This window comes from Saccostrea cucullata, unplaced genomic scaffold, assembly GCF_032062105.1.
Source record: "Saccostrea cucullata isolate Sc308-1 unplaced genomic scaffold, CSIRO_AGI_Scuc_v1 ctg5614, whole genome shotgun sequence".
NCBI classification, from domain to species: Eukaryota; Metazoa; Mollusca; class Bivalvia; order Ostreida; family Ostreidae; genus Saccostrea; species Saccostrea cuccullata.
Genome location: NW_026929485.1, coordinates 2783 through 14922, shown reverse-complemented (window position 1 = coordinate 14922; position 12140 = coordinate 2783). Strand labels below are relative to the sequence as shown.

Here is a 12140-nt window from a genome sequence, read left to right as displayed (position 1 = left end):
TACAATCGAGATGACGATCACTTTTCGATTGTCAATTTTCCTTATGTACAGAAGGATAAGGAAAAACGAACAGTATTCAATCTCAACGTCCATTAAACAAATATACAAAATAAGAGCAGAGCAAACACGGACCTCCGAAACATCAGAGGTTGGATCAGGTGCCATGGATGAGTGGGCATCCCCTGCCGACCGGTCACGCCCGCCGTGTTCTCGTTGTCATAATCAGGAAATAACGGAAAAAATCCGTGGTCAATTCAGTGTATAAATAATGAACTAACCATTGGTATGAAAAACTTCAGTCAGCATTTTATTCAATGATAAATTGTACTTGCTGACAAGGTCATTGCATCAATATCCGACTATCACCAGCATAAAGATGATACAGGCGAATTAACAACTACAATATATAACAAACGTTAGCTAAACAATTTTCAATTTTCCTAATGTATGTATGAATATACATGTATATCCGACTATCATTTGCGGATGGTGTTTACATCTCCCAACTTATATGATACTCACAAGCATGCATGGAGTACTTAAACTAACATTTAAAAAAAAAAACTATGCTACTCATATGTAAATTGATGCTACAGGGATTTCAACAGCCTTGTTTAAAGTCAACTTTTCGTAAATATTCAAGTCATTACAATGACTGCTTTGAAATACTGTGGTTTCATCAATATTAGTTGAGCACCAATTTTCGTGGATTTCGTTGTTGAGCAGATCCACGAATTCAAATGTTCATCGAAATACGAAATATGACATTCACTTGTAAAGGAAATTCTTTTGTCCACGAAATTACGTATCCTCGAAACTGTCTGTTTTACAAAATCCACGAAAATTGATGCCAACGAAAATTGATGAAACCACAGTATAACTTATCACTGTTACTTTATTTACTTATACAAAGGCTTGTCTGTCAACACAAAGACATTTTTATATTCTCGGACAGTCACAAAATACGAAACAATTTAGCTATATATTTAGGAGATTCCAATTAATATATAAATTTGAGGGAAGGATTTTTACCTTTACTTTTCTTTTTTTCATTTATTGATTTTACTTTTCTAAATGAAGATTTAATAAACGTTTCTTCAGTACAACTCTATATGCTACCATGTAATTTTCATCTATATAAACTGTAAAAATAAAAAGCATGTAGATATATGCCAAACATATAGTTTTTCTCGTGAACAATTGTTATATTAGATGTTAAGTTGTACTAGTAACTAGTTACAAAGGTTTTTCAGATACTTCTGTTTTTGTATGAATGTGCTCATCATATATATGATTCACTTGTCCGATTGCACACAGTATCAGAACAGATAGTGTAATGTCACAATATATCTTATTTCCTCTGACTTGCTTTATATTAAAGATAGTCCTGCCTCTTTATGTGTCTGCATACGCACACTCTCTTTTCTCCGTAGCGTAATCCAAACCAGGGGAAATGAAATTTGTCGTCATAACTCACACAAGTTGGTCTGATTATCCCTTGTTGTGTTTTCAGTATCAGAGACCGGAAGTGGCCGTTCTTGTCAAGCATCTGTATTGTGTGAGTGTTACCATCACACATCAGGATGTGTGACAGCGCGTCAGTACAAATTCCACGTGGTTCTAGTCGTGATCCTGATGGAGGACCTCTGTAGGAGAATCGATGACTTCCTCTACTCTCTGTCACTACTACAGCACGACGGAGAAAGTCGGACACAATTATATCTCCATTGCGGTTCTCTGTAATGTAGATAGGATCACTATACAGTCATTGACCTGTGTTTCCATGCTGTATAGTTTGTTGTTTGTTATAGCGTGTTATAATGCCTGTTTTGTAGGACCGAATCCCGACCAGCAAATCGCCGTTGAGGTGGGAGGAGTAGACACACTTTGGAACCCATGGTTCTGCTTTCTCTTTCAGTGTAGTCTTTGTTCTGTTAGCTTTAGAGATTTTGATTATGTTACCACCCCTGTCTATGTAAATAAGATCACCGGCTGGGTTTACAGTGTGTTGTCCCCAGTCGAATATTACATCTGTCAGATGATGTAGTTTGTCACCATCTGCGTTTACCAAGATGAGACTTTTACCATCACTGATCCAGACCTGGTCTGTTGTCACACAGGAAATATGATATATTTCGCCTGGCACTGTGACAGACCTGTGTAAGACAGGCGTAGACATCAGTTTCAGCAAACATTCATTTGTTACTTGTCTTTTTCCTGTCTCTATTATTTGGATTCCACTCAGTAAATCAGTCACATCCTCTATGTTGATTTCTCCTTTCAGGCAGACCATAGCGTATTGTGTGAGACTGGAAGTGTCCATTAACTTGTGTACATGAGTGTTCTTTAGGAATATAAGGAATTCTTGCGGTTTGTTTGCCAAATGGCCAGATGTGTGTTCAAAGGTTTCTATACGGGGAAGATGATTGTTTTTCTAATCTGTTGTTGAAATCTTTGAATAAATCTTCTTTGTCTTCTTTTAACATCACAGATTACAGCGTCTATTACATTCCTTAGTTTCTGGGCTTTAATCAACATCTTTGACTGACGGTTGGAGATCTCTGTTTGACACTTATTCATATCAAATCTGATTCCTGCCAGAAGACAACATTTGTTAAAGAGAGTCTCACTTCTGATATTGTGAACGATTTGTCTGTATTTTTGACGGTTTGCTTAGTATGCTATTCTTATATTAAGTATTTAATGATATCTTTGTTCAGTACATTGGAAACAGATAGGTGTCACAATTGATGTCCATATTTGTTTTCCATATGTTTTATCTGAATTCTACATTACCAATATTATTTGCCCGATATGTTTACCATACTTTAAAGGTTGTTTAGCGGGTTTTACCTGGTGATTTAAATCCCGTGATTTGAGAAATCAGATTGGGCGTAGCAACTGAAGAGAGCGGTCGAGTTTTAAGACAGCTCAAGTTTCCCCTGTTTTGTTCTATGTTTCTATAATTTCATGACCAGAGGTCCACCTATTCTGGGTAAGTGTATTTTATTTATTATCGTTAAATGTATGATTTATTGACGGTATTTTATTCCTGAAATGGCCACAAAACTTTGTTCTATAATTTCATTTGTAAGTTAGATTCAAAGTAGTATTTGCTCAAGTAAAGTATTATGTGTTATAAGTAAAAGTATAAGTGTATGAGTATATGTATAATGTAGACGTAGTGTGGTATGTATAAAGTATGGCGTATAGTATTCGTCTTAAAGTGGTTGTCTACAAGTAATACACTTAGTTTATGTGTGAACGTAAATGTTCTATGAAGTAAAGTAGTATGGAGTGAAGTGAAGTGAAGTAAAGTATAAGTACAGTGCAGTAAAATGCAACTAAGTAAAGTGTTATGCAGTAAAATGCACCTAAGTAAATGTACAGCAAAATGTACAAGTATGAGCAATTATATGTATAATTATGTCTGTATCTAACTTTGTTTTATTTTATAGGCCCCATTTATTTAGGCCAGCTATCCTTTATGCCATCCAGCAGGAAGCCATTGGGCCATGTAGAAACGCGTGTATTTGTACATTATTGTAAATAAAACTTTTTATATATACAAAACTGTATTGTGATTTGGGAAGCCGCCAGCCACCCTGTGACAAATTGGTGTCAGAAGTGGGATACCAATCCCAGGAATTCAGTCCCAGGATATCCAAGGATATCAACGTTAACACAGGACGACGTCAGGATACACAGTCAACCTGGAAACAGATTCCAAGTACAAGTGGTGTCTTCGGTTATGGAACCTCGTAGAGGAAATCTACATGTCACCGACAGTGCCTGATGTTCTTAAGCAAGACGACTTGAATCCTACAGGAAATTCACTTAACAGTTTATATTTCAATTGAACATTTATTGTCAAACTGTAAGAAAAGAAAACAACTACTGAAAGCATTTTACAATTCATACCAAAGACTGTTATAAAAGTAGTTAGAAAAGTGAATTACTTGACTTGAAATCTAGTGAATATTTCATACATGTTCTCTTATTGTATTCTGTATGTACCTGAAGTCTGTAATTGTTCTCACTTTTGCAATTGTTATTGTAGGCAATGTTCCATGGTCATTTGGGGTCCAGAAGGTTTCTAGAAGTAGTGAGGGGTGGACTTCCTCAGAGTATGTGGAGACTGGTCAGGGTAAAAGTAGTGTGGTAAATAAGTCAAAAGTAATAACAGTTGTGTCGCCTAATCTCAAACTTTCAAATTCAGTAGGAAGTAAAATTCCGAGTACAGTAGTGACATTAGTAGTACTTATACATGTAGTACCACAGTATAAAGAAAGTAGAATTCAAAGTACAGTAGAGTCGTTAGTAGTACATGTAGAAGTGCAGTATATAAGTGGTCACACAAAGGTGTTAGAAAGGTCTAGGTGTTATGTTGAAAAGGTCATGTCCGTAAAAATGGACTCGGTACAAGATTTAATCGCTGCAGGCGAGAAGTTAGGTTATGAAAAAGAAGAGTTAAGAAATTATGTTACAGAACAACAGAAATTACAGCGTGAAGAGAGAGCAGCGGCTCGACAGAGAGAAAAAGAAGAGCGAGAATATCAGCTTGAGATGGAACGCATGTATCATGAGATGAAGATGAAGCAGCTACAAGAGGAACACGAATTAGAACTAGCAATTAAAAGTGCACAAGGTAAGGTTAGTGATGTTATGGTAAAACCTAGTGTACCGAAAATTCCTCCTTTTGACGAAAACAAAGACGAAATTGACAGCTATTTGAGAAGGTTTGAGAGGTTTGCGACAGCCATGAATTGGGAAAAGACTTTATGGTCGACACACCTCAGTGCTTTATTGAAAGGGCGAGCTCTAGATGTATATGCTCTTATGTCCACGTCAAAAGTAAGTGACTACGATGATTTTAAAGCAGCTTTACTACGTAGGTACGAAATGACAGAGGATGGTTTTAAAAAGAAATTTCGTTCTTGTAGACCTGAAGTTGGGGAAACATTTTCTCGGTTCACTGTTAGGCTTGCATCTTACTTGACTCGGTGGGTCGAAATGTCCAAAATTACTTGTTCATTTGAGGCTCTTTTCGATCTTATGCTTAGAGATCAAATGTTACATGTGTGTAATTTTGAGTTGGCTGTATTTCTAAAGCAGAATGTTCCAAAGACAGTGGATCAGATGAGTATGTTAGCTGATCAGTTTAGGGAAGCTAGAAATACTAGTGCTATCAATTTGTGCTCAAAGGCAGTAAACAAACCCGAGGTAAGTAAGGTACCAGAAAAACCCAAAGATGCCCGTCAGCATCAGCAACAGAAGCAAAGGTTTGTTCCAAACAATGAAAGAAAATGTTTTGTATGTAACAAATATGGTCACATTGCACCCCAGTGTAAATTTAAAAGTAAGAACTTAAGTGCAGCAGTGTGCAAGGATGAACGTGGGAAAGTTCAAGCAAATGGTAGTGATGCAAATCCAAGTAACTGCGCAGCGCTTATTTACAGTCAAAACCCGTCTATTTATAGTCAGGTAAGTGACCATACAACCGTTTTAACATCAGCATGTCATTCTACAGCGAAACCAATGCCTCTTTCAGCTGGTTACGTTGAAGGTCATCCAGTTACTTTACTGAGAGATTCAGGATGTCGAAACATTGTAGTGCGTAAGAGTCTGGTAAAAGAGGAAAACTTTACAGGTAGACAAGAAACGTGTGTTTTGGCAGACAACACGAGAATAGTGGTCCCAGTGGCAAAGGTTGTCATTGATTCTCCTTATGTCTCTGGTGAGTATGAATGTTGGTGTATGGAAAATCCTGTCTTTGATCTGATTATAGGGGAAGTAGAGAATGCGAGGAAACCTCATGATCCGGATCCAGAATGGAAACCTAACACTATCACAGCGGTAGAAACAAGACAACAGGTAAAAGAAAAACAGAAAAAGTATAAACCACTTAAAGTTCCAGAAATCGTCAAAGATGAAATCAACCCAGATGACATATTGCGAGAACAGCAGTCAGATCCGTCACTTGAAACAGCACGCAGATATGCACAGGAAGGTCGAAGGTCACGTGATGGTAAGGTCAAGTGGTTTGAAAAGAATGGTCTTCTGTACAGGGAATATGTGTCAGCAGAAAAAGACGGTGGTAAGACCTATTCTCAACTTATAGTCCCATCAAAGTTTCGCCATATTGTGATGAAATTAGCCCATGAATCGATCATGTCTGGTCATTTAGCGATTAGTAGAACCATTTCTAGGATTTTATCAGAGTTCTTTTGGCCAGGAATGCAGTCGGAGATTAAACGATTTTGCAGGTCATGTGATACATGTCAAAGAACGGTGTCTAAGAGTACGGTAACTAAAGTCCCTTTAGGTAGAATGCCTTTAATAGACGTGCCTTTTAAAAGAGTTGCTGTAGACATTGTAGGTCCACTGCACCCTCAAACCGAAAAAGGTAATCGTTTTATTTTGACTTTAGTCGATTACGCCACAAGATTTCCACAAGCGAAGGCGCTTCCAGGAATAGACACAGAGCGGGTTGCTGAGGCCTTACTTGAGATGTTCTCCTATACAGGTATTCCAGAGGAAATATTAACAGACATGGGAAGTCAATTTACTTCCGGGCTCATGAAAGAGGTGAGTAGACTCATTTCGTTGAAACAGTTAACAACTACTCCGTATCACCCTATGTGCAACGGGTTAGTTGAACGGTTTAACGGCACTCTTAAGCAAATGCTTAAACGTATGTGTATTGATAGACCAAGAGACTGGGGCAAATATCTACCCACTGTGCTTTCGCCTATCGTGAGGTGCCCCAGGAAAGCTTGGGTTTTGCTCCTGTTGAGTTGTTATTTGGTCGTACAGTGAGAGGACCCATGACGATCCTGAAAGAACTATGGACGAAAGAAGTTCCAGATCAACAGGTAAAGTCTACCTACCAGTACATTTTAGATCTCCGCGAGCGAATGGAATCAACTTGGGAGTTGGCACAGGAGAATCTTAAGAGGGCGTCACAAAGACACAAAGTGTACTTTGACAAGAAGGCTAGAGTACGAAATATGAAACCAGGTGAGAGAGTTTTGGTTTTGTTGCCTTCTGATAGTAATAAGCTCCTTATGCAATGGAAAGGCCCGTTTCAAATTGTGAAAAAGATAGGTAAAGTAGATTATCAGTTAGCTGTGAAGGGAAAAGTAAAGACCTATCACGCAAACATGTTAAAAAGATATGTAGAACGTTGTGAACCAGTTGTTCAATGTGTTATGTCAGTTGTAGATTCAGAACAAATTCAGTTTGATGAATCAGTTGGTGAGTATGATGAAGAAACAGAGTTCGTACACGTACAGTCTCGAGAATCCTACAAAGATGTAGATGTGAATCCAGATCTCAACAGAGAGGAGAGACAAACTCTTATGGATCTCTTACACAGGTATAGTGACGTTTTAACAGATGTACCAGGCCACACGCATGTGCTTGAACATGAAATCAGAACAACAACGGATAAACCTGTGAGAGTAAGTCCGAGACAAATCCCTTTTGCTATGATGGAAACAGTGAAAGATGAGGTACGTAAAATGTTAGAAATTGGGGTAATAGAATATTCGGAAAGCCCATATTCATCCCCAATAGTCCTTGTTGCAAAGAAGGACAACACATATCGGTTTTGCGTCGATTTTAGAGCTCTGAATCGCATTACTGTGTTTGATGCGGAGCCTATGCCTGATGTTGACGCGATGTTTGCGAAATTATCAGGTCATAAATACTTCTCACGGTTAGACTTGTCTAAGGGGTACTGGCAAGTGCCATTGTCTGATTCTGCCCGTCCAATGACAGCTTTTCAGACTCCCCAAGGACTTTTCCAGTTCACCAAAATGCCGTTCGGGCTGGTCACAGCTCCGGCTACTTTTTGTCGTCTTATGCGCGAGGTGCTCAACAACGTTTCTAATGTTGATAATTTCATAGATGATATCTTGATATTTACTCATACTTTTCATCAACATATCTCTGTGCTTTCTCAGGTTTTACAGCGTCTCCGTTCAGCGAATCTCACCGCCAGACCAATGAAATGTTCTTTGGCTTATAGGAAACTGGAGTGTTTGGGCCATATCATAGGCGATGACAAAGTACATCCTCATCCAGATAAAGTGTCGGCTATACAACAGGCGAACCATCCTACGACGAAAAAACAACTGCGATCTTTTCTAGGACTGGTAAATTTTTACAGAAAGTTTATCCCGAATTTTGCCCATATAGCTCTCCCATTAACAGACCTCACAAGGAAGTTCGCTCCTAGTAAAATTCAGTGGACAGAAGCTCAGGAATTAGCATTTCAAAATCTAAAAGCTTCTATTATTCAATCTCCGATTTTGAAATTACCAGATCTTTCCAAAGTTTTCATTGTACAGACTGACGCATCCGACAGGGGTATTGGAGCGGTACTTTTACAGGAAGAAGGTGAATTCAAACTCCCTGTTGCCTATGCCAGCCGCAAACTTAAACCAAGTGAAGAACACTACTCGACGATAGAAAAGGAATGCTTGGGTATCATTTGGTCAGTGCAAAAGTTTCACAGGTATCTCTATGGCAAAGAGTTTATTTTAGAGACAGATCACCATCCGCTGGTATATTTGAATAAGACGAAGTTAGTGAACTCCAGACTAATGAGATGGGCATTGTCACTTCAGCCGTACCGATTCCGCATCAGGGCTATCAGAGGGAAGGACAATGTAGGAGCGGATTATTTAAGCAGACAGTAAGAATCCGTCAGTAACTGTATATAAATAAAGTTGATGAATGAAGAATTTTATCTTGTTTTATCTTATGTTTGAAAAGTAAAAAAAAAATATTGTACATAAATTGTGTTTGAAAAAAAATTACATGTATGTAATTTTCTTTAAAGGGGGAAGGTAATGTCACAATTGATGTCCATATTTGTTTTCCATATGTTTTATCTGAATTCTACATTACCAATATTATTTGCCCGATATGTTTACCATACTTTAAAGGTTGTTTAGCGGGTTTTACCTGGTGATTTAAATCCCGTGATTTGAGAAATCAGATTGGGCGTAGCAACTGAAGAGAGCGGTCGAGTTTTAAGACAGCTCAAGTTTCCCCTGTTTTGTTCTATGTTTCTATAATTTCATGACCAGAGGTCCACCTATTCTGGGTAAGTGTATTTTATTTATTATCGTTAAATGTATGATTTATTGACGGTATTTTATTCCTGAAATGGCCACAAAACTTTGTTCTATAATTTCATTTGTAAGTTAGATTCAAAGTAGTATTTGCTCAAGTAAAGTATTATGTGTTATAAGTAAAAGTATAAGTGTATGAGTATATGTATAATGTAGACGTAGTGTGGTATGTATAAAGTATGGCGTATAGTATTCGTCTTAAAGTGGTTGTCTACAAGTAATACACTTAGTTTATGTGTGAACGTAAATGTTCTATGAAGTAAAGTAGTATGGAGTGAAGTGAAGTGAAGTAAAGTATAAGTACAGTGCAGTAAAATGCAACTAAGTAAAGTGTTATGCAGTAAAATGCACCTAAGTAAATGTACAGCAAAATGTACAAGTATGAGCAATTATATGTATAATTATGTCTGTATCTAACTTTGTTTTATTTTATAGGCCCCATTTATTTAGGCCAGCTATCCTTTATGCCATCCAGCAGGAAGCCATTGGGCCATGTAGAAACGCGTGTATTTGTACATTATTGTAAATAAAACTTTTTATATATACAAAACTGTATTGTGATTTGGGAAGCCGCCAGCCACCCTGTGACAATAGGAAGTTTACAGGAATAACAATACTTTTGATGAAACATGACTGGATGTCTCTTTCAGGTCTCTTGTTTAGATATGTATCCATATTTCTCACGATAAATCACAACATCATGGTATATGGTATCCAGATCTATAACGTGTCTCTCTTTACACTGTAGACACAGGTCATGCCTACACGTGTTACAGTAGAATTCTGTGTCACCCTGACATAGAAAACACAGCCGTTCTTTACATTGTATAGTAAAACCTTTTTTGTTATGATGTGTTCGATATAGCACCACTTTATGGTATTTAGTTTCTGATTTTGTAACATGTCTACTTTTACAATGAGGTCACAGTCCATGTTTACACGTGTTACAGTAGAATTCTGTGTCCCCTTGACACTGGAAACACTGACGTACTCTACACGGGGTGTTGTATCCTAGAGCGTCCATGATTTACAGGATTTAGTTGTTATAATTGCAATCTGCTGAAACTAAATAAAATCAAATTGTATTAACCACAATACCAGGTCAGAAAGCATGATTGTAAAAGTTTAAAAAGAAGAAGATGAACTTAAGGACAGATGATGCGTTCACCAAAAAAATACCTAACTTTTTTCAAGACTTGTCATTGAAGTTAGTTTAATATGTTTACATAAAAAATGGAGGTACTTTAGTTACCCCAACCCTGCATAATAGCAAAGAGTAGAGTTTCTTATTTTACCTTATGGGGAAAATCAAATCTTACGAAACCAACTTTTTTTGCTTCAATTTTTTTAAATGATCAGAAACTGGTTTAGAAGTCAGGTTGTTATAGAACTTTTGAATATTTTATATACAATATAAAGTATTTAAAACAGAGATTTTATGAACTTATCGTATGACCTTAATAAAACTTCATTGGTGCAAAATCTCGAACTAAATTAATGTAATTTAGGTTGTGTGTTTACAATATTAATATACTTCATCTTCAAATTTCGAAATTATAATTTATTAATTTATGTATGAGGGCAATATAAGTTTTGAGGGACCCAAGGACCAAAAGTATTTGCCCTTCTTAAACAATCAAATGCTTTCTTTGGTTGTTGTCACTTAAGAAAAATTAGATTTAAGGTCCGCTCGCATAATCGAGCATGGGAGGGATCTAACTGCTAATGTTAATTAGATTGTTGTTGCAGCTATTGCAGAAAAAATGCATTACCCGCTTACGTGTAATATTTTGATTATGACTAGATTGTACAACATAGAAGAAGTCGAGCATGCAATATACTTTATAAAACGAGTTATCGTTCATGATGTCACTAAGTCACTTGAGACATACTTATAGATATAATGACATGCATTTCACTAGTTATTTACTGTAATTTTCAAATGCAATTTAACATAGGATTTTTCTATATTACATGTAAATCGTATGCGTACAATTGAAATGCCGGTGTATATAAAAGATTGATTGATTGTATGTTGTTTAACGTCTCTCTCGAGAATTTTTCACTCATATGGAGACGTCACCGTCTTCCGGTGAAGGGCTTCAAATTTTGACCTTACTCGGCACTCAGGGCCATTGAGCAGTGAGCAGTGAGGGATCTTTACCGTGCCAACGCCCGCCGCTGACACGGGGCCTCGGTTTCTAAGGTCTCATCCGAAGGGCCCGCAACTTTCACTTCAAAGTGCCGAGCGCATGGCAAAGGAACAGTTGCTACCCATTTTAACGAATAGGTCGGTCTAGGCCGATATACGAACTCATGACCTCCCGATCACGGAGTGAGCGCTCTACTGACTGAGCTACCGTGAACGGTGTATGATTATAAAAGAATTATCAATCTAAATAATAATCAAACATGGATAAATTACAAACAACTGAGTATTGATCTTAATGAAAATTTAAATAAGTTGAGGTATACTATTAAATGTATTTTCTTTCTATATTTTGTTTGTATTTCGGCTAATACAGTTTTGTTGTTTTGTGCATTGCGAATAGAAAATGCGCTTTAGGGGAGTTATAATCTAGAGGAGGCAGACAGGTACCGTTACAGAAGGTCATATAGGATACAAAGAAATGTTTTTAGATGCTGTCTTAAGGTCCCCGATCAAATTTTTCACTCATGGGAAAATTAACAATTGCCGATCCACGGCCGACCAGTCACACTTGCCGTGTGCTTCTTGTCATTGTGTCATATTCGAAAAATAACGGGAAAGTATGTTGCACTTCAGTGTGGAAAAAAATGGTCTAACAATTAAAAAGAAGACCGTCAGTCAGGACTTGACTTAAATGAATTGTATTTGTGTTGATCAAATAGAAGCAAAAATCATTGATAAGTCATAATTGGGAATGTAAAAATAATACCCTATGAGTTGAATCTATTGAGTAAGGATTAAACTTGTGATCAAAATAATTATGATAGTTTGGGACCAATCGCCCAAAT

The 12140-nt window shown here is 37.2% G+C and overlaps 1 protein-coding gene across 1 annotated transcript in view; it reads right to left on the bottom strand.

Annotated features, from left to right (window-relative positions):
- The window catches only part of LOC134280995 (uncharacterized), a 28937-nt gene extending 18770 nt beyond the window's left edge, over positions 1 to 10167 (bottom strand). The window contains 6 exon segments of the mRNA XM_062763449.1: positions 1392 to 2434; positions 2497 to 2594; positions 3784 to 3875; positions 4018 to 4138; positions 9792 to 9936; positions 10135 to 10167. Of these exon segments, the coding sequence (XP_062619433.1) occupies positions 1392 to 2434; positions 2497 to 2594; positions 3784 to 3875; positions 4018 to 4138; positions 9792 to 9936; positions 10135 to 10167 (1532 nt within the window).
- Positions 10168 to 12140: the final 1973 nt, after the last annotated feature.